At 46.5% G+C, this 23,893-nt stretch overlaps 1 protein-coding gene across 2 annotated transcripts in view; it reads left to right on the top strand.

Moving 5' to 3' along the window:
- LOC118232328 (LARGE xylosyl- and glucuronyltransferase 1-like) overlaps positions 1 to 16,022 on the top strand; it is an 80,899-nt gene extending 64,877 nt beyond the window's left edge. For both annotated transcript variants that reach the window (XM_035427235.1, XM_035427234.1), the window contains exons 11-15: positions 5,972 to 6,135; positions 9,576 to 9,854; positions 10,141 to 10,287; positions 11,113 to 11,308; positions 13,251 to 16,022. In XM_035427235.1, the coding sequence (XP_035283126.1) occupies positions 5,972 to 6,135; positions 9,576 to 9,854; positions 10,141 to 10,287; positions 11,113 to 11,308; positions 13,251 to 13,448 (984 nt within the window). In that variant the 3' untranslated portion in view covers positions 13,449 to 16,022. The remainder of the gene's footprint in view (positions 1 to 5,971; positions 6,136 to 9,575; positions 9,855 to 10,140; positions 10,288 to 11,112; positions 11,309 to 13,250) is intronic.
- The last annotated feature ends 7,871 nt before the right edge of the window (positions 16,023 to 23,893 follow it).

The raw sequence follows: 23,893 nt of genomic DNA, 5'->3' as shown, positions 1-23,893 counted from the left end.
GGGGTGAATTAAAAATGTCCGTTGCCAGTCTGCAATTCAGCAGACATGGGGGGGGGGGGGGGTTGAGAGTCGGAGTGGGTGCAAGGCAGTGCAGCAGCATGAGGCGAAATAAGCATCACAGAGTCTCATCGGGGAGGCGGGAAATTACAGCGAGCTGCGGGGGGGGGGGAGGGGGGGCTTAATGGGGCGGTGCCATCTGGGGTACCCTGCCAATGACCAGGAAGCGCATCACTGGAGAGGAAACAAGGCATTGAACAGGGGAGTGAGAGGAGGACAGGAAAAGGAGGGCATGCTGGGAGAAATCCACATGCAGAGGAGGGGGGGTCACCAACTCTCTGCACTCTCCAACACACAATCAAATCAAATCAGTTTTATTTGTACAGCGTTTTACAGAATACTGCCACAAAGACGCTGTACAGAGTAGCAGAAAGAGGGAGCAAAAACCAGGACTGAACTCCCAAATAGAAAAAAAACCTCCTCAGTGGGAACACACATCATTAAACCACGAAAACAGAAAAAGCATCCTTTCTTCTCCAAGACATTGGTAAAAACTCAACACCCCCCTCAGTACTCATAAAAATTAACATTTAAGCATTTAGCAGATGGTCGCTCCTGACTTGCATCATTTACATACAGTGCAATCCATTTATCCAGCTGGATATTTACTGAAGAAATGAAGGTTAAGCACTTTGCTCTAGGGAACCATGGCGATAGGAGGTTCAAGCCCAGTTCCCTAGCCACCATGCTACACTGCAGCCTTGATACTCCACCCAGCAGTGATGAGGCTGCTGACTGGATGCTGGGTTGAAGGGACCGGGTTCATTTAAGGCGACGATTGGCTCATTTAAGGTCTGGCAGCTTTACTAGTGAAAAGTAAAAGGTTGTAAAAACAAATGTGCTAGGAGGGCATTCAGATTCACTTTTGAATGCATCTAACTGAAGCACTACATGTTGTGGCGCAGCGCTTGGTCCTTGTGTCAGGGGTGACTGGACAAGAGAGACAGAGGACACTGCTATGCTCGCTGCCTTCTTTCCACTCCTTGAACTCGGTGGGAAAGACAACAACATGCACCTCTGTCAGAGGGTTGGACAGACGAGCTCACATGGTGGCCAAGCGGTGAAGAGGGACTCTTTTCGCGGACCAAGGGCAATTGTGACCTCCTCTTTTATTGGATGTGACCCAGGAAATGTAAACTCCAAACTGGAGAGCCTCACCAACGGTTACTTATGTGGGGATTCATTCATTAATTTTCAATCGAGCATAACAGATAGCTCTTTTATTTTATTACACGCACAGGGTCCTCAAACTTTAACTCCGGTATCCCATTAGTTCGCTTGAGCAGAGGTGATAAAACCTTGCAGTCACGGTAATAACCAGGAAGCCGTTTGTTTTCACCGAGGGCGTCAGCATGTCTTTGGCTTGCCTGAGGGATCTGCCGTCGTGCTTCAGGAGGGGAGAGAGAAGCAGGAATCAGGTCAAGGATACGCTCGATTTTCATGAAGTAACAGGCCGGATTTGAGAAGTATTTTACCGGATGGCTTCGTAGGCCAGTCTGGCACAGGGCCTTGTGATCCTTTCCCATGATCCGTTGCTCAAACACGGGTTTCATTATGTCGGGATCAGGCCTCTTCAGAGCTGAAGCTTTGCCTCGAGGACACCGCCTGGCGTGATCTGAGGTTTAGCCTGCTGCCATTTCTGTTTGCCAAGAATGTACCACTACAGCCCCCTCCCCAAACCCCAGAAGAAGAAGAAGAAGAAGAAAAAATGAGTATCTGAATACTATTCCGTTAAAGAAAACAAGTATTCGTTATTATTTATTTACTGTACATCCCTACTAATGGTCTGCTTTACTGACCATATCCCAGTTCTCCTCGTTTTGTGGAGGGATGGGTTGTTATCATGGGTCGCCTCTGGTTGGTCAGGCACGCAGTTCTTTTCTTGCTTGGTCAGGCAGTAGTAAACGCACACGTTTTTTTATTGCTTGGTCAGGCAGTAGTAAACGCACACAGTTCTTTTCTTGCTTGGTCAGGCAGTAGTAAACGCACACGTTTTTTTATTGCTTGGTCAGGCAGTAGTAAACGCACACAGTTCTTTTCTTGCTTGGTCAGGCAGTAGTAAACGCACACGTTTTTTATTGCTTAGTGTCTGATTGGGGTTGCACTTCTCTAGCATGCCAAATCCAGCAATGTTTGCATCTCCATACACAGTATTTATGAGGGCTCCACACCACACACAGTATTTATGAGGGCTCCACACCACACACAGTATTTATGAGGACTCCACACCACACACAGTATTTATGAGGACTCCACCCCATACACAGTATTTATGAGGACTCCACACCACACACAGTATTTATGAGGACTCCACACCACACACAGTATTTATGAGGACTCCACACCACACACAGTATTTATGAGGACTCCACACCACACACAGTATTTATGAGGACTCCACACCACACACAGTATTTATGAGGACTCCACACCACACACAGTATTTATGAGGACTCCACCCCATACACAGTATTTATGAGGACTCCACCCCATACACAGTATTTATGAGGACTCCACACTATTTATGAGGACTCCACACTATACACAGTATTTATGAGGACTCCACCCCATACACAGTATTTATGAGGACTCCACCCCATACACAGTATTTATGAGGACTCCACACCACACACAGTATTTATGAGGACTCCACACCACACACAGTATTTATGAGGACTCCACACCACACACAGTATTTATGAGGACTCCACACCACACACAGTATTTATGAGGACTCCACACCACACACAGTATTTATGAGGACTCCACCCCATACACAGTATTTATGAGGACTCCACCCCATACACAGTATTCATGAGGACTCCACCCCATACACAGTACTTATGAGGACACCGGCCACACACAGTATTAGAACTCCACACAACATGGGAAAATAGATGGTTGCTACTTGTCATGCTGGTAATGTCGTAAAATATAAGTTAATTAATTATAGGTGTAACAAGACACTTCTCATCATTTTAATTACAGCATATTGCTGCGTATGAGGCTTTAAAAAGAAATAAGCATAACTGTCTTTTCATGAGGATGAAACCATTTGGTAACTCATATCCCCAGGGCAAGGTCAATCTGTTCATTAGAAAATACAGCCTAATATTTAAATATACAACAGCTTTTTAAAAAATTGTTTGTTTTTTGTTTTTTTTTTTAAATGAAAGTTTGCATTTGGGATTCCCTGCTGCAACTTGTGCGGCAGTTATTCAAGTGACTTCATTTACACTTTTCAGCAAGATCATATTTCTAAATTATTGACCTGTACGTGGAACCATTTTCGAGGCTGTTCAAGGCTATAAACTATATCAGTGTTTCACTGTTGCAGTAGTTACTGTTAACACATTTTTTGCCTTTTTGTTTTGTTCTCGCAAAGTTAACGTCCCAGGGGGGAAAACTGCTTATTGAGGATGTTCTATTTTTGTAGCATTATTTGTAAACAAGCATTTAAGTGAATACTTAATAATTTCCACAGTGCCAGCATGTGGAGGGGGGGGGGGGCGTCAGCTTCCCTGGGGATTCAGAACAGAGACGTCTGGCCGGTGTGTAAAGTCGTTTAAATATAACGGAGCTGTCTCTGTTTTGCTGCTCAATTGGCTCAAGTTTCTCAGTTTTTATACCAGCTGATATCAGTAGCCAATGGAATGGCAGGGATATATCGGACCCTGGCAGGGTTGTAGATCAGCAGCTTTTAATTCTGGAAATGTTACTTTGACTTACCAGTATTTATTGTTTCCTTTTATTGTCTACTATCATTATTGCATAAAAATCATTTTCTACATTTAATATGGCCCAAAAATAGAAGATAAAAGGATGAGAAATTATATTGTCAATTGCTTTATGCCTATCATTGTTTAAATAATTATAAATGAAATTCATTATAAATTACAACAGTTAAAACTTTTTAAAACTTTTTTTTGAGGGTGTTAAATATAATACACTGGTGAGGTCTCTAAAGTTGGAGACAGGCAAACAAAGATCTTTGCTATGGGTGTGCTCACTTGCCCAGTAAAAATGCTCCTGCCTCCAGCCGCATAGTACAATAGTATTTCAAAACTTTTACAAGGATGTAATAAGAAATATTCACCAGATATTTATTGCAGTGCCCTTCTTTCCTGCATTGCTCGGTCTTGTAAGAGTATTAGTCTCCATTAATTTGTGCTGTGCTGTGTTTTCACTTTGTGGTGCACTGTTAGAAACTCGCTGGTTTATGTGTGTTCCCTTACTCCAGTAAGTGTCTGTTGAAAAATCCGGTTAGCCGTCCTTCAGCTTGGTCCATTTTATTTTCATTGCCCATTTGAGCAGCACTTCCCTTTACTTCCCAGAGATCATTGGCTGGGAATACCCCCATTAGGAGGGGGGTGGGGGTGGGGGTTGGGGGTGAGCAGGAAGCAGTGCCAGGAAAGCCTTTTGAGGAAATGGACAGTGCAGCGTCAGCTCGTGCTGAAACGGAGGAGGCACCATTCGGAGTGAAAGGTTTTTACGGGACTGCACTGATTAGGGATGGGCATCGTTTAGACTTCCGCTGTGCCGCTGCCAAAACGATGCTTTTGAAACAGTACAGTGCCTGAACCAGCAGTCAACCTTCTGTAAAATAGCAAACGTCATCACTAAATAACGTTTTCGTTTTGTTTTTGTTTTTTTTTACTGAAAAGGCACGTCCCATTGTTTGAAATCATTTTGGGCGAAACACACCCGCACGTTTTTGCTTTTGGCATGTTGACTGAGTTTAACCTTTTATTACGTTAAAACCGCAAAACTCCCCAACAAGCGTATGGCAGAAGGGCCCAAGAATCCATATCGCAGGCAGGATTTACAACGCTAGGCCAGCACGGGTTCAGAATATTAGTTCATACAACTATGCTACCGTGACCTTAGAGAACCTGCCTGCAGGGATCTGCTTGGTAGGCTGTGGGTCTCCTCCTCCTAATAAGAAGACCTTTATTCAGCAGTTAGTGCCAGGCTTGTAATGGCGGTGCTCTGGGCTTTGATCTTCCTGATTAGTCGTGTTTCCAGTCCCGAGCCTCGGGGACTTGCTTTCTGTCGTTCCCCTTTGGTCTTTCCCCGCTGATTAAAGGGTCCTGCTGATGAGTTATATTCCTCTGTCATTAGTCTGCACTCATTCCCGTGATCAGAGAAAGCTAAACATCGTTTTTTTTTAACTTCAGCATTATTACAGCCAGCCTCATTAAACCACATAATTAATTATTATGATGGCATTTCTTTTGAAATTTGTGTGCATTTGGATAAGCATGGTTATTGAAAATTAAATTTTTTTGTGGAGCTACTCTCTCCGTGAACGGAATCTTGGAGTGTTCAGGAGCGCAGACTTTGCCATCGAAGCAAAGGGAGGCTGGGGGATGGGCAGCGGTTTCTGAATGCTCGATTTTTCCAGTACATTCCAAGCGCGAGCTTTGCGCTTGTGAAACGTAACACTGCGGTTTCTGATTTGTCTGAAGCGCCTGAGGAACGGAGACGGAGCGTGTCGCGGGTCAGCGTCACGCGAGGGAGTGGCACGGCCGTACTTTTGGGACGGACGCGCGCTCAGGTGTTCTGGGACGGACACGCGCTCAGGTGTTCTGGGACGCGCGCTCGGGTGTTCTGGGACGGACGCGTGCTCAGGTGTTCTGGGACGCACGCTCAGGTGTTCTGGGACGCACGCTCAGGTGTTCTGGGACGCGCGCTCAGGTGTTCTGGGACGGACGCGCGCCCAGGTGTTCTGGGACGGACGCGTGCTCAGGTGTTCTGGGACGGACGCGTGCTCAGGTGTTCTGGGACGCGCGCTCAGGTGTTCTGGGACGCGCGCTCAGGTGTTCTGGGACGCACGCTCAGGTGTTCTGGGACGCGCGCTCTGGTGTTCTGGGACGGGGGCGAAGGTGACCGGGGCTTCTGCGTGTCCCCTCAGCTGCAGAAGACGCTGTCGGAGCTGGACGAGGACGACCCGTGCTACGAGTTCCGGCGGGAGCGCTTCACCGTGCACCGCACGCACCTCTACTTCCTGCACTACGAGCACGAGCCCGCCGCCGACCGCACCGACGTCACGCTGGTGGCCCAGCTCTCCATGGACAGGTACGCCCCGCCCCTCCTTACGCTCACCTGCAGGGCCTGAACGCTCACCTGCAGGGCCTAAACGCTCACCTGCTGGGCCTAAACGCTCACCTGCTGGGCCTAAACGCTCACCTGCAGGGCCTGAACGCTCACCTGCAGGGCCTAAACGCTCACCTGCAGGGCCTAAACGCTCACCTGCAGGGCCTAAAGTATACCTGCAGGGCCTAAACGCTCACCTGCAGGGCCTAAACGCTCACCTGCAGGGCCTGAACGCTCACCTGCAGGGCCTAAACGCTCACCTGCAGGGCCTGAACGCTCACCTGCAGGGCCTAAACGCTCACCTGCAGGGCCTAAACGCTCACCTGCAGGGCCTAAAGTTTACCTGCAGGGCCTAAACGCTCACCTGCAGGGCCTGAACGCTCACCTGCAGGGCCTGAACGCTCACCTGCAGGGCCTGAACGCTCACCTGCAGGGCCTAAACGCTCACCTACAGGGCCTGAACGCTCACCTACAGGGCCTGAACGCTCACCTGCAGGGCCTAAACGCTCACCTGCAGGGCCTAAAGTATACCTGCAGGGCCTAAATGCTCACCTGCAGGGCCTGAACGCTCACCTGCAGGGCCTGAACGCTCACCTGCAGGGCCTGAACGCTCACCTGCAGGGCCTGAACGCTCACCTGCAGGGCCTAAAGTATACCTGCAGGGCCTAAACGCTCACCTGCAGGGCCTGAACGCTCACCTGCAGGGCCTAAACGCTCACCTGCAGGGCCTGAAGTTTACCTGCAGGGCCTAAACGCTCACCTGTAGGGCCTAAAGTTTACCTGAAGGGCCTAAACGCTCACCTGCAGGGCCTAAACGCTCACCTGCAGGGCCTAAAGTTTACCTGAAGGGCCTAAACGCTCACCTGTAAGGTCACATGAAAGCCCCACGATCTACTCAATTTAAATATTGTAGGGATGACACATTACTATGAACGAGAAGGTGGGCCATGTTGGCATTTAAAGTGGACCGAGTTTGCCTTAAGCCCTTATCACCTGGGCAACCTGTTTTGATTTTATGCGCACATTTGTTCCCCTCTCTCTCTCATATTTCAAGGATAAAAGCCTTAATTCTTTTCCTGACCCATAAAATGAAATTTTCCAGTAAGTAGGAGAAACAGAAAAGCGGTTATGCCTCCCGCGGCCCATTACACTCAGGCCTGCGCAGGGAGCAGCGAGAGTGTGGAGAACACAGCGTGCTCCTCACATAACGGCTCTCTTATTCCAGCCCCTCCCCTCGGACACATCGCCATAGCCAGAGTTTGTGTGACCTTGGGGTGGATCCACAGATTTTGGGGGGGGGGTAAAGTAATAGCCTTTTTCGGGCTGATGTGAGATATTTCTGGATGCCCCACAGAGGCAGTCTGCAGAGGCGAGATCTCATTTCCCTGTCAGTGTGTGACTCTGAAGATTCGGTGGCCTATTTTTTTTAATGTGCTGCTATGTTTCAGATGGGCCTCACTGCAGTCTGTGTGAATCCGTATTTTTTTTTATATCTTAGTAATGGCCTTTATGTGTTCAGATGCATCTTAACTGCCCACGCGAAACTAGAGTCGTAAACTTTGACGGCACAAAAAAGTTTTCCGTCTTTGTATTGTGCCATTAATGAGCAGAAAAGTTTTCAAAGATGTGTTTTGTTTTTTTTCCTCGAGCTTTTTGCAACTGAGGAAATTCTGTGATGTTCAAACACGAGCCGAACTCCACAGAGACACTGCACAAATCACAAATTGGAAAATGCTGTTTTCCAGCTGATGCGTGTCACGTTTCCTCTGGACGAAGCAAACACCAGTGTTTTCAAAAACAGAACGTTTTGATCGGTCGACCTTTTAGGTCAAAGCTTGGGTTCATTCCCTTTCTGCAGCGAGGGCATTGATCTTAATTACCGTCCGCATTCATACCGCCTCTAGTACCTAGGACGCTCACGGAATGCACGCGGTGAGGGAAGCTCGTCGCGGTTTCTGCCGCGATGTTCGGGCGAAGTCTCGCTCCCGCAAGTCGACCGAGGGACTAGCGACACGCTCTGTCGGTAAATCTGCTCTCTTCGCCACCGTCGCTTTTCCGACGACGCTCACGATTCGGCCGCTCGGCCGGGTGACGGATGGCTGTGGCAGATTTCTCCCGCTAAATTCCTGTCCGTACCGGAATAAAGTCGTCAGGAGGAAACGGCCGGCCGTGGCCAGGGGAACGTGGCCGCGAAGTCTCCGTTTGAAACCACGAAGGCTGTCGCGTGCAGGCGGGCTAGCGTGAAATTTGGGCGGTGGTTGGCGGAATGCGAACGTAGTTTCGATATAACTCGTTGGCAACTTATTTTAAGCACACAACGGCTTTGAAATTCATGATTGAGATAATAAATAATAAATGTAATTTATCTTGTAGAACAAAACGCGAAGAGCTCTCTTATGCTTATGTTTACCACAGACATTATTTTCTGCAGAAATCGAAATCCCTATGGGGGTAAAAAAATTAAAAAAGGATTGGAAATCTGCCGAAGCAAATTCACTGCAAACTATAGCGCTCTATTGCTTCCTGATGGCTCTCAGCATGTGAAGGCCCAACAGTTAAAATTTTAATTAAAACTCACTGAAAAGTAAATAAAATGGGGAAACCCTGCTGTGCCTCGGATCAGCTAAGCTAAATCAGTATAGATGGGTTTTAATGGGGCAGATTATCCGGAGCCAGTCATCTGCATATTAATTCAATAAAGCCGCATCAAGTTGGGTTTCGACACGTCAGTCAGTAAAAGTTATTCGCCTCCGAATAGGGGTGCAGTGAGACATCGATGCATCAGCGCATCGCGATGCAAACGTCACGATGCAGCCGCATCGATGCGACGTGTATGAACAGATACCGACTCGCGTCGCAAGTCATTTACATGGCAAACTTATTAAAAACACTTGTTAAATTGAAAAGTTATACCGTTTGTTATTTTAATGATCTCTTGAGTGTCGTGGGGTGGGGGGAATCTGTCAAATCTAATGATCGCATTCACATCGCAGCTGATCACATCATATTGTGATTATAGCAATATGGTAAGATAACGATTAAATAACTAATCGAACGCTCGTCACTGTGTAGAGAATATTGTGAAATGTCCCACCCCTAGTTTTACCTGCCTTAGACAAGTAACATTTAGTGCTTCAGACCTTGTAGTGGGCTGTTAAATTTAAGAGGGGGGGGGGGGGGGGGGGGGTGGGTGTATGTGGTCCTCTCTCGCAGACTCCAGATGCTGGAGGCCAGGGCTGTTAAATTTTGGAGGTGGTTGGTGTTGGTGCCCCTCTCTCCTGCAGGCTCCAGATGATAGAGGCCTGGGCTGTTAAAGTTTGGGGGGTGGGGGGTGTGTGGCCCTCTCTCCTGCAGGCTCCAGATGATAGAGGCCAGGGCTGTTAAATGTTGGGGGTGGGGGGGTGTGTGGTCCTGTCTCGCAGGCTCCAGATGCTGGAGGCCATCTGTAAGCACTGGGAGGGGCCCGTCAGCCTGGCCCTGTACCTGTCGGACGCCGAGGCGCAGCAGTTCCTGCGCTACGCCCAGGGCTCCGAGGTGCTGATGGGGCGGGGCAACGTGGGGTACCACATCGTCTACAAGGAGGGCCAGTTCTACCCCGTCAACCTGCTGCGCAACGTGGCCATGAAGCAGGTCAACACGCCCTACGTCTTCCTGTCCGACATCGACTTCCTGCCCATGTACGGGCTCTACGAGTACCTCAGGTGAGGGAGACTTCCTGTCCGACATCGACTTCCTGCCCATGTACGGGCTCTACGAGTACCTCAGGTGAGGGAGACAGGCTTCCTGTCCGTGTGTTTGTTGGGGTTGGGGTTGGGGGTGGGGGTGAGGGGTGTCGGTGGGGGGGGTGGCACTCTTCAGGCACCGGCAGGCATTGAGAGCCCTCCTGTGTATTGCGTTCTGAGCTGTGAGCTCTACGAGTACGTCAGGTGACGTCCACCTTACGGCAGTGTGTAGGAATCTGTTTTACTTGCTCTGGTGGTCCTTTAGGAAGTCGGTGGTGCAGCTGGACATGGCCAACACCAAGAAGGCCCTGGTGGTGCCGGCCTTCGAGACCCTGCGCTACCGCCTGTCCTACCCCAAATCCAAGGCCGAGCTGCTGTCCCAGCTGGACATGGGAACGCTCTTCACCTTCAGGTAAGCACAGGTGACCCCCCCACTTTAACTCCACCTGGGTAGCATGACATTGCGAGATTAAGTAGTGGACTGGTGAAATCCATGCGGTGCATCTGTAGGTTCGACCAGCGCTGTTCTGCTGTAATACTGAACCTGCCCCAGGTCCTCATTAATCAGGGCCCCCTGAAACAACTGGCCCAGCTCTGCAAATGGCAAACGTACGGTTAATCAGCCAGGTTATATTAGAGTTACATTTTATTCCTGCGGCAAATCGCTTGTCAGCTTCTGCAGAAAAATCTCATCTGCGCGTTCGTCTGCAGTCATTCATGCCCTGTAATCCAATTCCTGGCGGAGAGTACGGGGATTGATGGAGACTTTACCTTACATTGCCTGTAATGGAAGAGAGCATTAAAAGCAAATGGGGCTTTCAGTGAGATTGTGTTCCTGTTAAATCTATGCCTGTGGCCCAGCTTACAGACCCCAGGCGACCGTGAAGCTCATCCTAGCGGCAGTTTGAGACATTGCATTGCAGGCATTTAGCCGACGCTCTTATCCAGAGCGACTTACACAGCTTTAACACAGCATTTACATTGCACCTATTTATACAGCTGCATATACACTGAATCATCCATTTATACAGCTGGATATACACTGAATCATCCATTTATACAGCTGGATATACACTGAAGCAATGCAGGTTCTTCAAGTACCTTGCTCAAGGGTACAATGGCAAGGTGTCCTACCCGGGAATCGAACCTGTGACCTTCAGGTTACAAGACCAGTTCCTTACCCATTATACCACACTGCCCCCCCCCCCTGCCCCCGGCCCCACTCTGGTTCAAACAGGTACCACGTGTGGACGAAGGGTCACGCCCCCACCAACTTCGCAAAATGGCGGACGGCCACCACGCCGTACCGGGTGCAGTGGGAGGCGGACTTCGAGCCCTACGTCATGGTGCGGCGGGACAGTCCCGAGTACGACCGGCGCTTCGTCGGGTTCGGCTGGAACAAGGTGGCCCACGTGATGGAGCTGGACGCGCAGGTATGGCCTGAATCCCTCCGTGATCACAGGCTAACGGGCTAAAGGACTAAAGGGCTAACGGACCAAAGGGCTAACGGGCTAAAGGACTAACGGGCTAAAGGACTAATGGCTAACGGGCTAAAGGGCTAACGGACTAAAGGGCTAACGGGCTAAAGGGCTAACGGGCTAACGGGCTGCTCAGTTAGCCCTTCTGTTCCCCAGTGTTCCGTATTCAGTGTTTTTCATCCTCCCATGAAGATGAGGCTGCAGAATCAAACATTTACACAGTGCCTCCATAATTGAAACGGTGCTATAATCTCTCAGCGGTCTTATGTCCCCAGAGGCGATGCAAATTTAACGGACGCCCTGCTTAACTTTTCTCCAGGAAAAAAAAAACCTTTCAAGATGATTCATTAGTATTCATTTCTTTTTTTTGTTATCAAATTTCTTTTTATTGTATTTTTGCATGTACAATAAGTAAAGGACCTCAAGATATACAGCACTCATTTTTTAAACAAAATATTCCAGGCTTTGTATGGTAATACACTTTATGTTCTCCCTTTATTTCTTAAGGGGACACACTGGACCAATCCTGCAGTGTTTCCCTTTTTGCAGCCGTGGCTGCTTATAGTCCAGCTTTCACCCATTCTGTGTGCAGGGTTTATTTGCATGCTTCCAGTAAAAGCCAAAAACTGAGCAAATTCAATTCAGCTCGTCGTTTGACATCACTGCTGCTGTTCTGGACGGCTGTTGTTTTTCATTTTGTGTGAATAATGCATTTTGGATGAGTCGATTCGATCTAAACCAGCTGAATATCAGGGCTGTACTGACACACGGATATGGATTTTACAGGGATCGACAGGGAACGACTTTTTCTTTTTTTTTGCTCTCTTGTCTCACTTTTCTGAAAATGAAATGTTTATGAAATGAAATGTATAGCCTAACTTTAAGAAGACAGTACAGTTATTAAAAAATAAATAAATACAACAGTGGCCAAACAGAGCCTCTGCTTCCTGGAAGGTTATGATGAATTATTTGACATATGGCATGAACTCCACACAGATTGTGGATTTTACAGTGTGTGTATGTGCTATATGTGAGAGACTGAAAGGCAGGTCACCAGGAAATCCTTGGTGTGTGATCATATGCAGTCACAATGGCCAATATGATCCCCATGGCGATGCGTGTGATCATATGCAGTCACAATGGCCAATATGATCCCCATGGCGATGCGATTTTGCCCAACATTTATTTGGCTGGAAGAAGAGGAAAATAAATCTGAGCAGAGCTTTGAGGAATCAAAGAACACACAAACCGCCAGGTCTCCTCAGGGCCTAACTACCATAAAACAACCTCTCCAACACTCTCCGGGCTGTTAAAACTGCTTACCAGAGACGCACTAACACAGAGTGAAAGCAGTTGTGTTTCAGGCTTGGGTCAATAGCTCAAAGCAGGCAGCCAATCAGAAAGCAGGTCAAAGATTAATTTATCCGGAAGCTTACACCACTCAGCCCAGCCTTTTGACTCTTCACAAACTCCACTTCATTTCACTTACTGTAGGTGCTCTTATCAGCTCTTAAAGAGGCAGTACACCACTTGAGCCAACGGTGTGCGAATTAGAAATGTGACAACATGTGGCTGCCAAAATGTGAAGATAGTTTATATTACTTGTAAATAACTTGTTTCCCCTAGAAAGTTTTTATTAGTGGACATGGGAGGGGGGCGGTGTGGTGTTTGAACTGGCAACAACATACATTTAAAAAATTCACTTTGGCAGTTAAAGTATGCAGGGTATACCCAAATCAGCAGTGAAACCAGCTCTTCGGACAGCACACTGGGTGAGGGAAAAGATGAGTGAAACTAAGAAACTGGTAAATCTAGGTCCTTACTGTGTGTACAGAACTGTCTTTCCTTTGACATTCTCTCCCCCCTGCCCCCTCCCCCCCCCCTCTCTCTGGTGCAGGAGTACGAGTTTGTGGTGCTGCCCAACGCCTACATGATCCACATGCCGCACGCGCCCAGCTTCGACATCACCAAGTTCCGCTCCAACAAGCAGTACCGCGTGTGCCTGAGGACGCTGAAGGAGGAGTTCCAGCAGAACATGTCCCGCCGCTACGGCTTCGCCGCGCTCAAGTACATGACCGCCGAAAACAGCGGCTAGGCCCCGCCCCGCCCCGCGCCACGCCCACTCAGGGGCTCCCGGCGCCCCCCGTCTCGGTCCCGGAGGAGTCGAGCGCTAGGTGCGTGTGTGGGGTGGCTAAGGGGGCCTGTACAAGAGGAACAAGGAACATTCTGGAACTCTCAGTACCCAACGAAACTCCCCCTAATGGATGCAACAGAATCCCTTTGCTGACTTTGCTGCCAACTTTGCTTTTCGTTTTGAGCAAAGAGGAAAGATTTAGGAGGGGAGGAGTGGGGAGGTACTGCCATAAACCCTTTGAAGAGAAGGTTTTCTGGAATGTTTTCCCCCCAAAATTTAGTGTCCTGGAACTCCATCACTTTCAGTTGTCAGTCGTGATTGTGACATCAGCGTCAGAATGTCCAGTTAAGAACATTCTAAATGATGTGTTTGTGATGTCACACCTCAGAGGGTTAATGAGATGTAAACGGTGGTGTGGCAGGGGAGGGTCAGATGTGTGTGTGTGTGTGTGTGTGTGTGTGGACGGTGCAAACAGCGGTGAGCCGTAAGAGGGTGTGTGTTCACTCGCTCACGCGGTCATTCGGTCCTGTGAGGGCTGGAATCTCCCTGCCAACCTCCCGGCGTTCTCCAGATATACAGACTGAGTGCATCGGAAAGGAAATGTTTGTCCAAGCCGGCAAGCCTGCCGGTACAGCACACCGATGGCAAGAAATCGATGCCTCTCCTTTTCCTGGAAAGGCAGCCTCCATCGTCCTTAACCACCTTAAAGCCGAGCGATGCTCTGTGCTGCTGGTTTTTATTTTCCTTGAACGTTGTACATGCTCCTGACAACACAGAGCCGCTCCACTGAGCCGGAGAGCTCCAGGCCCTGGAGGGAAGACGTACTGCAGTGTAAAAACAGCTTCATCTTGGGCCTGTTTTCCTTTTCCCCACCGATGAAGCGCTCTCTGCGACGCCCTCCAATGGCATCGCTGCATGCGCGATGTGCCGGGGGGGTGCGGATTCTTCAAGGTTTTATTGCGTTTAATAAAATCGGAGCGGCCTGGCTGGATTATGATCTGGGTAACAGAATTCCCAGGGTTCCACTGTAAAAAAATAAAAATAATAATAATAAAATTCAAATATTTTTTTGGCATACAAAGAGGAAATGTTATTTAAAGAATACCAGAAAGGAGAAATTGCTTGTGGTAAAAAAAAAAAACATCCTGTGGGCTTTTGATATTTGGATGGCAAACGCTGACTTTTCTTCATAAACAGTGGCAGACGTGTTCAGAATAATTCCACAGGCCCACAGCTTACCAAGCGTCCACAACGGAAACTTCTGTACTTTTATAGCGAAAGAAAAAAAGAAAGCTTATTTCGTGGGTGTTTGTGCATTGTGCTTTTAAGGGGGACGGGTCGCTGAGGTTTGCTGTAAAGCACGTCGAAACATTGGCTGGGTCGGCGGCGTGGAACACGGTGGCCTGTCCTGGCTGCCGTTTCGGACGCGAGCGGCGAACAGGACCGTCGGCACACTTTGTCCGGAGGATGCGGGCACGCGAAAGTGAGGACGAACGCTCAGAAGCACCGGAACGTTCCGCTGGTTCTGCGGCCAGGCGTTGGGTGCAGAGCGGTTGGGTGTTTCCACGGCAACCTGTGGCCCAGTGATGCAGCGCTTTTCCAGGTCTTACTATCCCCTGTCACCAGCTGCTCAACCTCTGCAGAAGTCCTATTGTGTCAGTGGAATTCAAGTTTCACCCACAGGGACACAAAAAAAAAAGAAAAAAAGTGATATGAATTATTTTTTATTTGTATTCAGTGGTTTAAAATATTGGAATGTGTTTACGGTTTTCATGTCTGAAATAAGCGAGTGTGCAGCTAAAAAATAAAATAAAATAAAAATTTTAAAAATGCACTACCTGCACTACCCACAAACTCCTGGGGCAGGAGAGGGAAGACTGGCCGGACAGAATCTCTCAAAAACTGAAAATGTATGAATGTGCTCTTCGGCATCAGAACTACAGGATCACCGGAGATCCACTGGGCTACATTATATGTGGATATTCTGGAAGTGGGTACAGAATTAGACAAGCCTGTCTGAGTACTGTGAAGATCAGTGGCTGTATGGTGTTACTGTTCAGCTGGGATTCCTGTTACTGCTCAGCTCATCAAATTGGGTTGGAGCTGGAAACTGAATGTGAAATTAATATCTGCATCAGCTTTGTGGAGGGATTAGAGGGCAACTCAAGGTTGTTGGTTTTTTTTTTCAAATCCCAGGCAGCTCCCCCTCTCTTCTCAGTTTTGAATGTCAGACGGGGGGGGGGGGGGGGGGATGAAGCTCCTCTGCTTGTTGGCTGGAATGGCCAAGCTTGCACTAGTGACCCCACTTTCAGCTCCTATCTGTGTGAAGACCTGACAAAGATAGTAGCGGGCCATGGTGTGTGTGTGTGTCTGTGTGTGTGTGCATATGCGTGTGAGTGTGTGTACATACACATAATGTGTAGGGGGACGTGGATGTCTGTATGCAGTAAATGATGAAGACACGTGGTTGTGTCCGTCTCTGTTTAAGACAGTGCTGATGGTCAAGCGGCTGCCTAATAAAACAAAATGAAGAGGCTTGTGGATATTTTTATTTAATTTCATTTTTCATATCAATACCCAACCAGAAGCAATTTAATTGGTTTAGATTCCAACAGAAATATCAAGTCTAGACTTTGAACTAGACAGATGCAGGTTCGGCCTGATCTGAGAAGCGACCTGTGTTTGCTAGTGTGTGTGTGTGTGTGTGTGTGTGTGTGTAGCTCTCTGAACTGTGTGAACCATCCTCAGTCATTACTGTGCTTTGATGACAGGTTGTAAAGGCTCCAGTTATTGGAAATAAGCATTCAGTGAAGGCCCTTTGAGCTGTACAGCTGAGGTGAAGGCGTTACACACCAGCTGGAAACACGGCATACACACACGGCATACATCTGGGTCCCCACGAACCACCCTGAGACACAGTTATGGTGTCAAAGCGGAGAGGGAAGAGAGAGTGCATCATTTACAAAGCTGTGGCGTGTTATGATGCACTCTCCAAACACACACACACACACCCAACACACACACAGCCCACACACATCGCTCCAGTGTCCTGCTGTGTGTGTGTCCCGCTCCAGGGCGGGGTTGTAGAGGTACACGCTGATTTAACGAGATCGCAGCCTTATTGGAAACCCCGTTCACCACGAGACAGTAAAAACTGCAGAGAGACGCTCATGCTGCTATTAATTCCCTCTTAGAGGCCTTTCTGCCAAATGAAAGATCCCTGCTTTTACTGTCTCTCCCCACCTGGGACTCGGCTGGGTGGCTGGCTTTAATGGCAGAGCATGAACGGTCCTGTGTGCCCTTTGGTAGGAAGAATTATACCAGAGAGAGAGACAGAGAGAGAGAGACACACACACAGACAGAGGGAGGGAGCGACAGCAAGAGAGAGACAGAGAGATAGGGAGAGACGGAGAGAGAGAGAGAGAGAGACAGGGACAGAGAGTCTCAGATACAGACTCAGTCCCTTTCTGTCATACAGTGGTTTTAAGTGTACTGCACAATCGTGGATTGCACTCAGATGTGTTGACCGACTCATGTTAATTTGTGCAGCCCAGTCTAAATTAGCATTGCAGCCGGGCCGCGGCCTGGTCCCTTACCGCTCATTCAGAGATCTGGTTAAAACAGAGTTGATCATAAATTCTGTGGAGTTCAGCTGTAATTTCATGTGAGCCCCCCCCCAACAATTCATGCAAAGGATTCCGATTGGAATTCAATGGCAATTATCACAGCCAATTAGATGGCAGTTAGCCAGCTCTAAATGGAGAGAGCTGCTCGGAAGCCAATACACACGCACACACACACACACACACACACTCATGCATTCTGCTGCACAAAACGGCACAGCCAATCGCGAGCTTAGCTCGGTCGCTAATACAGAACGAGCAGTTCACGTTCTGCGTGTTCCTCTTGTTCTGATGCCACACGCAGCAGATCAACGTGACGGGTCAGAGACCTGCGCCCCCTAGTGGCGAAGGAGACGCATCGCATCACTCCGGCCGTTTAGCCAAATCATAACAATTTAATGCTGTGTTAAGTTTTACGAGATGAGAGGATGCTAAAAGCAAACAATTAGCGGCGATGACCAGCGATGGCTGGGCGTATATTGTTCCGTGCAGTTGATCCGGAGGTTCTGAGCGCCACTCTCCCCCTTCACCCCACTCGTCTCCTACTTGCGCAGACTAATTAATCCTGATTGCACAGCTGTCACTGTTAAATTCTAAAACGGTGTTTATCTACGAGACGAGGTCCTCGGTCTCAGAGAGATTTTTGGCATGGTTCCCTGGCAACAGAGGGCCTTTAGTGCATGCACAGTCAATCACATGATCAATGATGGGCCATCACATGATCAATGATGGGCCGTCACATGATCAGTGATGGGCCGTCACATGATCAATGATGGGCCGTCACATGATCAGTGATGGGCCATGGCACTTGTTTTGCGCCAGTCGTTGGCTTCGTTATTGGTTTTGCATGCGCTGAAAGGTTTTGCACATGCTAAAGTGCTTGGAGTATCAGGCCCAGAGTGTATTCTTTTCTGCAATCCCGTCTGTAAAAGTGGGGTTTTAAAAAAAATAAATTGTGTCACCCTAACCTCATTACATCGTAATGGAAGTATTCATCGCTCTAACTGGACCACGGTCACTCGTCCAAGAGGGAGATTGTTATGTTGCTAATCATAGCACTAATGTTTATCATTTGTTTCTTCGCATTGTTAGTCAGTGATGTAGAACCATTTCATTATGACTGTAATCAGACCCAGTGTGACCTTTCTATCATGCAAAAAAAAGTCATTTCCTTTGCATATGCAAGCTTCATTTTGCATATTCATGTCCATTTATAAATGGTATGTAAAAGGTCATCTAATCCTGGCTCTAGTTTGTTCTTGATCGATGCTGTGCTTCTGCTTTTTTTTCTGATTTTTGGGAAGTCTTCTTGCATGAATAACTGAAAAGTTCTCGGAATTTAATTTGATAGCTTTTTGTAGATTATAGAAAATGGAGGACAAAGAGAGTCTGCTTTCTCAGCCCGGAAGCATCACATCTGAACTGGGCTCCCTCTGCTTTTTAAACAGTTCTTGTCTATTTATTCTGTGATGCCTAGAACTGGATACCTTCCCTCAGCTGTTCTGGTCCATATGTAGAGCTTTAATTGCAGAGGCATATACTGTATATACACCATATTAATACACCAATTAATTTCCAAGATGGATCCTATTGAAATATCACCACCCCCTCCCCCCCGAAACGGTTTTCTACACCCCAGGTTTTGTGTTGTTAGAACTACTTTGCTCCTAGCATCCTTATCAGTGTTAATTATGTAATTAAGGCAGAGCAGAGATCCTAACACCAGCCACTGAAAGACTGTTTTCCAGCCTCCCACCCCCCCCCCCCCCCCCCCCCCCCCCCCCGGGGGCAGGAGTCTATCCCAGAATGCATTGGGCATGAAGCGGGAGCACACCCTGGAGAGGTAGCAAATCCATCGCAGGGCACGCACACCATTCGCTCACACACTCATACCTAGGGGCAATTTAGAGTTTCCAATTAGCCTGACCTGCATGTACTTTTGACTGTGGGAGGAAACCGGAGTATCTGGAGGAAACCCACGTGGACACGGGGAGAGCATGCAAACTCCACACGGAAAGGCTCCTGCTCAGGAATCGAACCCGGGACCTTCTTGCTGTGAGGCAGAGAGGTGACATCGCTGTTCACCGAGCCACTGTGGCACCCCCAGTAGCATTCACACCCACATATCTCAGGTTTGATGACAAGTCGCTTGTGTAGGACTTTATTGAACAATTTTCACAAGCAGGATATATTTGAGAATGATTTATCAGAGGTAAACTGTTCATACCGTCTTATGTCACTTATTGCAGTAATAATCCAGAAGTATATGGCCCTTAATATTCGGTGCTCTCTGAATATTATTATGGGTGTAATAAAACACCTGTTTTATTCCACACATCCCTTCTCAAGAATTCAAGCTATCCATCATTTTTCTTTCTTTCGTTTCTAAGATAACAAACCTCTGCTGGTACCAGTTTTGCTTTGAGCACCAGGATGATAATTTCCGTGTTTATGCTTATGTTTTTTAATGCTTGGAAATAATAGATGCTGGAGGCAACGCAAGCAGAAGGCTTTATTCATAATTTTGTCAAAGATACTGACCGCAGTTATTCTGTCATCCAGCGTATACAGTACAGTAAAGCTGTGATGCGTGAAGTGCCAGCCAATGCTATTGGCTCCCTGAATAAAGATGAGCTAAGGCTGGACAAGATGCACAACTCAGGTGAGCTAAATTATGTGCTCAAAATAAAAGGGAAAATTATGTTCTGTTATGCAAGCACAATGCAGTAGGCTCAGAGATAAGTTATCCTTTGGAAGGGAGGGTACACAAATTACTGAAAACAGAGGTGGCGATAACTTTGACACCTACATATACTGTATAATATAAGGACATTTAGATCTAACATGAGCTGGACAGAAACGGGTTGTAAAAAAAATGGAAACAACACGAGAATGAGATTTAGTAACTCCAAAGTTTACGTCCGTCGTACACATTTACAAGGGCAAGTCATATTACTGTGAATGGGAATTAGCAGTGCACTGAAAAGCCCTGAAATTGGGGCTGTATAAAAACTTGCTTTCTACACGGTGAAACAAAAATGTATGAAAATACCCTTCAAAAAAAAAATAATAATAAAAACTGAGAATCTGTACTTTTACCAATGGCTTGGATTACAAATCTGTAATTGTGGAATACGAAGCCAAATAAAAAATGATATATCCCAAACGCTATGAAGCTTCCTGTATGTAGGAGCCATCTCCAAAAGGAGGACAAAATGAGTTCCTATTTGTCAAATGCGTCGAGTACATGGGAGATATATTTAAGAGGAGTCCTTCATTTGAGAATACATTGAAAACCATTTCCTCATTCATCTCCTGGGGATGTAATGTTTTCATATAATATACCCATTTACATTCCTCTCTGAATAGCAGACTTTCTACACCCCCTCTCTCCTGTATCGCTTGATCTGTCCCAAACACCAAGAAGGATAAATCTGAGACCATGTTATCTGAAAGAGAAATGGCTTTCAATAGATGATTTTCATCATTGCATCTTACAGCACTCTGGTGTTCAATAATGCCAGTTTTAACTGGCTTTCTGGTTTTTCCAACATATTGGAGACCACAGCTACATTGCAACAGATAAATAACTTTTTTTTTGAGTTGCAAGTGACAAAGTCATTTATTTTATATTCTCTCTCAGTCACAGTACTTATGAAACCATATACTTTTTATTTGATTTTTAAAAAAGCATCAGGTCAGCCTCTGGCATCAGCAGGCATGTGAGTGTGCACACACTGCATAATCCTGGATATTCTCTGATCTGTAATGAGAAAAAGGTGGATTATTAAATGTTTGCACCCAACAGATCAGTGGAAAATACATGCCAATGCCTTTTGCTTATACCACCAGTCTCTCCATCTGATACTAATTATACAGCCATGGCTGTATAATCAATATTCATTTAAGACTTTTAATCCCGTTGTTCTCAGACTTTCAAGTTTCTGTAATCTGCTGTGGCCAATGATTCTATTTGAAATGGTTTAATTTTTTTAATTGAAATTTAATTGATGGATTAGACCTGCAGCTAAAATAAAGTCCTTAAGGCTGGAAGCTATTGAAACTGAACCAGTCCCCTCCCCAGACAGAAAATGAACAGGAAAACCAAACCTGCACTGTGTTCAAATATTGTCTGGCACAAATTATGCAGAATGCTTTTTTGTCTGATAACTTTAATTGATAAATAGACTGGCAGTAATAAAAGCAATGCACCATGGGGCCCCAGGACCGAGTTTGGGAAACACCTGCTCTACACACATAAATGCCTCTCGATAATTCTCTTAATTACTGCCTCTCTCTCTCTCTCAAACTATGTAATTGGGATTAAACAACAAAACTGTGAAATGTTAATATGCATTTAAATGATGTCTAATCTGATTTATTACCAATAATCACTTGCACTGCGGTGATTTTGACGGTGTAGTGCAATTCACATGAAATCTCAGTGACTAGAGCCCTCTAGTGTCTAGAATCTGTATTGTCTTCATTGTGCCCATTCCATTCTAGAAAATAAACCGTTTAGTACAGGTCCTATTGATCGTTGTAATTTGGCTGACATGATACTGGTCACATAATTCAAATCACCTCTACAGGGCATAACGTTTGAAATAATATACGTATATAATAATATTTTTCAAATATACACGTTTACAAAAATACATTAAAAAGAAAATTCTTACTGTATATTATTATATTACCTCGTCCATTGCCACCTCATGAATAGTTTGAAATATAAAACACTATAATTTTTTTGACTGTACAATCATGCTCTCCACCCTAGATGCAAGGACTGATCTTCGTTAGCTGGGCTGCTGTCCATGGTGCTGAACGGACAGCCAATATATGGCCATGCTTCTCCCTTCTGCGTAGCGTTAAATAAACAAACAGACAGAACCTGTACACAGAGTAGAATGGCTTGCTGACATACACATTTTAGTACACATTTTACTACCTCCTTTAATGAAGTCACAGCAATTCTCCCATTTCAACCAATCATAAATCACATGAGTTTTTTTCTTCTTCTCCCCGACACGGCAGTGAAAGAACTTTCAGGCACTTTGGCTGCCATTGTAGAAACATAACGTTTGCACACACAGTATTTGTAGCACAGGTGACGAGAGAGAGAGAGCGCGAGAATATGATATAATAGTATAGTGAAATGCTCCCACACACAGTCTCCTTCTAAGTCTTGTGAACATTTCTTTGTGCTATTAATAACTCGGTGGCTGTGAAAAAAAAAAAAAAAAAAATATATATATATATATAAACTGCCGAGCTCACAGATATGCTCCCGGGCAGCTCCCCTGACAGTGACTCCATGAGGTTCTCAATGAGGGCATTAAGAGATTAAACTTTTGGGACACATGATGCGATGGTATAAACTCGATCAGAGACCTGCATCGAGACGCGTCTCTTACACGTGCCTTTGTCAGTTACATAGAAGCATTGCTCCCCCGTCCCCGGTAAGCCTCGCTGCTGCAGCTGGATGAAATGTGCTCGAAATCTTTATGGGTTGTAAAACTCGGGACGATGCCCCCAAAGACAATGCCACCAATGCTTCAGAGCCTTCCCGAACTTCAGAAGTGTTCTAAGCCCTGTTTTTGTGTTAAAGGTCAAATTAATAATCCTCATCTTTAAGAATAGGATAACATTAATAGGATAATAACCTAACAGTAAATGACCTTTACAAAGGCTTATTAAAATGTACACAGTATAATTTGATGTACAGCCACAGTTAAACTACATGTGCACTTTATCGCCACAAGAGGGTGATGTAGGTTCATGATCAAGAAAACAGTATTTTTTCTGATATTTCTGAATCAGAGTTTTGAAGGGGTATGATTTACCCCCACTCTATGCATGACTGGATATAGGAAAAATGTATTTAAGTTAATTGTATTAATTTAACTGAAATGTCGTAAGAATCTGGATCCATACTGTGATAAAACAATACTAAATTATTTTGGTAAGTGGTTATGACAACAGATTCAGTCACAGCCTCTGACAATATCAAATATTTGACAATTACACTGGTCTTGGGCACTTTCAGTTCACAGTCTCTGGATCACATTCGTCAAACAGTAAATGCATTTAAGTAGCTTAGAGCACATGTCCACAAGAGTAGCAGTGCTGCAGGGGAAGGGATTGATAATCCATAAACCCAAAAAGCTAATGCACAATCAATCAATAATTTAATACATGCAACTCAAAGTTAATGTCTTCCCCCATCAGTTGAGAGCAGCTGTTTTTCAAACCCCTTGTGAGAGAGCAGTGATGGAGGGCCCGGCCTCTTCCTGGGAGGGGAGGGGGCACGGGGGGGGGGGGGGGGGGGGGGGTGTTGTGAAATGAAGCAAAGCCAGATTGCTATCGATTCCAATCTGTCATTTCTCCTCACAGGCCAGTGATGGATGAAAGGCAGCGCGTGGATCCATCTGGATCGCTCATATTGTCGATTTTTTCATGCCGCCCATCTGCACCTCTAATCCTCCACGAGTGCGATACTGAAGCGGAGAATCCGATTCACAGATTCAGGGTGCCGACATCATTAGCACCCGATTCCCTGCGATCTGCTTCCCGTGCTCTACACTGGCCTACTTGTGGTGGCCGTGGTTTCATTCGGAGTTCTATGTATGTACAGTGCCGAGTACTGGAAATGACCGTTTTTCATTGGCTGAGCCCTAATAGACTTTTTATTTTATTTTTAGAAGCATACTAAAGAGAAAGTGGTGTGAGGTATAGACCTGGGCCCTCTTACCATGCACAGCTGATCATCATCATCGATAC

Source organism: Anguilla anguilla, chromosome 7 (assembly GCF_013347855.1).
Source record: "Anguilla anguilla isolate fAngAng1 chromosome 7, fAngAng1.pri, whole genome shotgun sequence".
NCBI classification, from domain to species: domain Eukaryota; kingdom Metazoa; phylum Chordata; class Actinopteri; order Anguilliformes; family Anguillidae; genus Anguilla; species Anguilla anguilla.
Note: the sequence above shows the minus strand (reverse complement) of the source record. Positions and strands in the feature narration are given on the sequence as shown.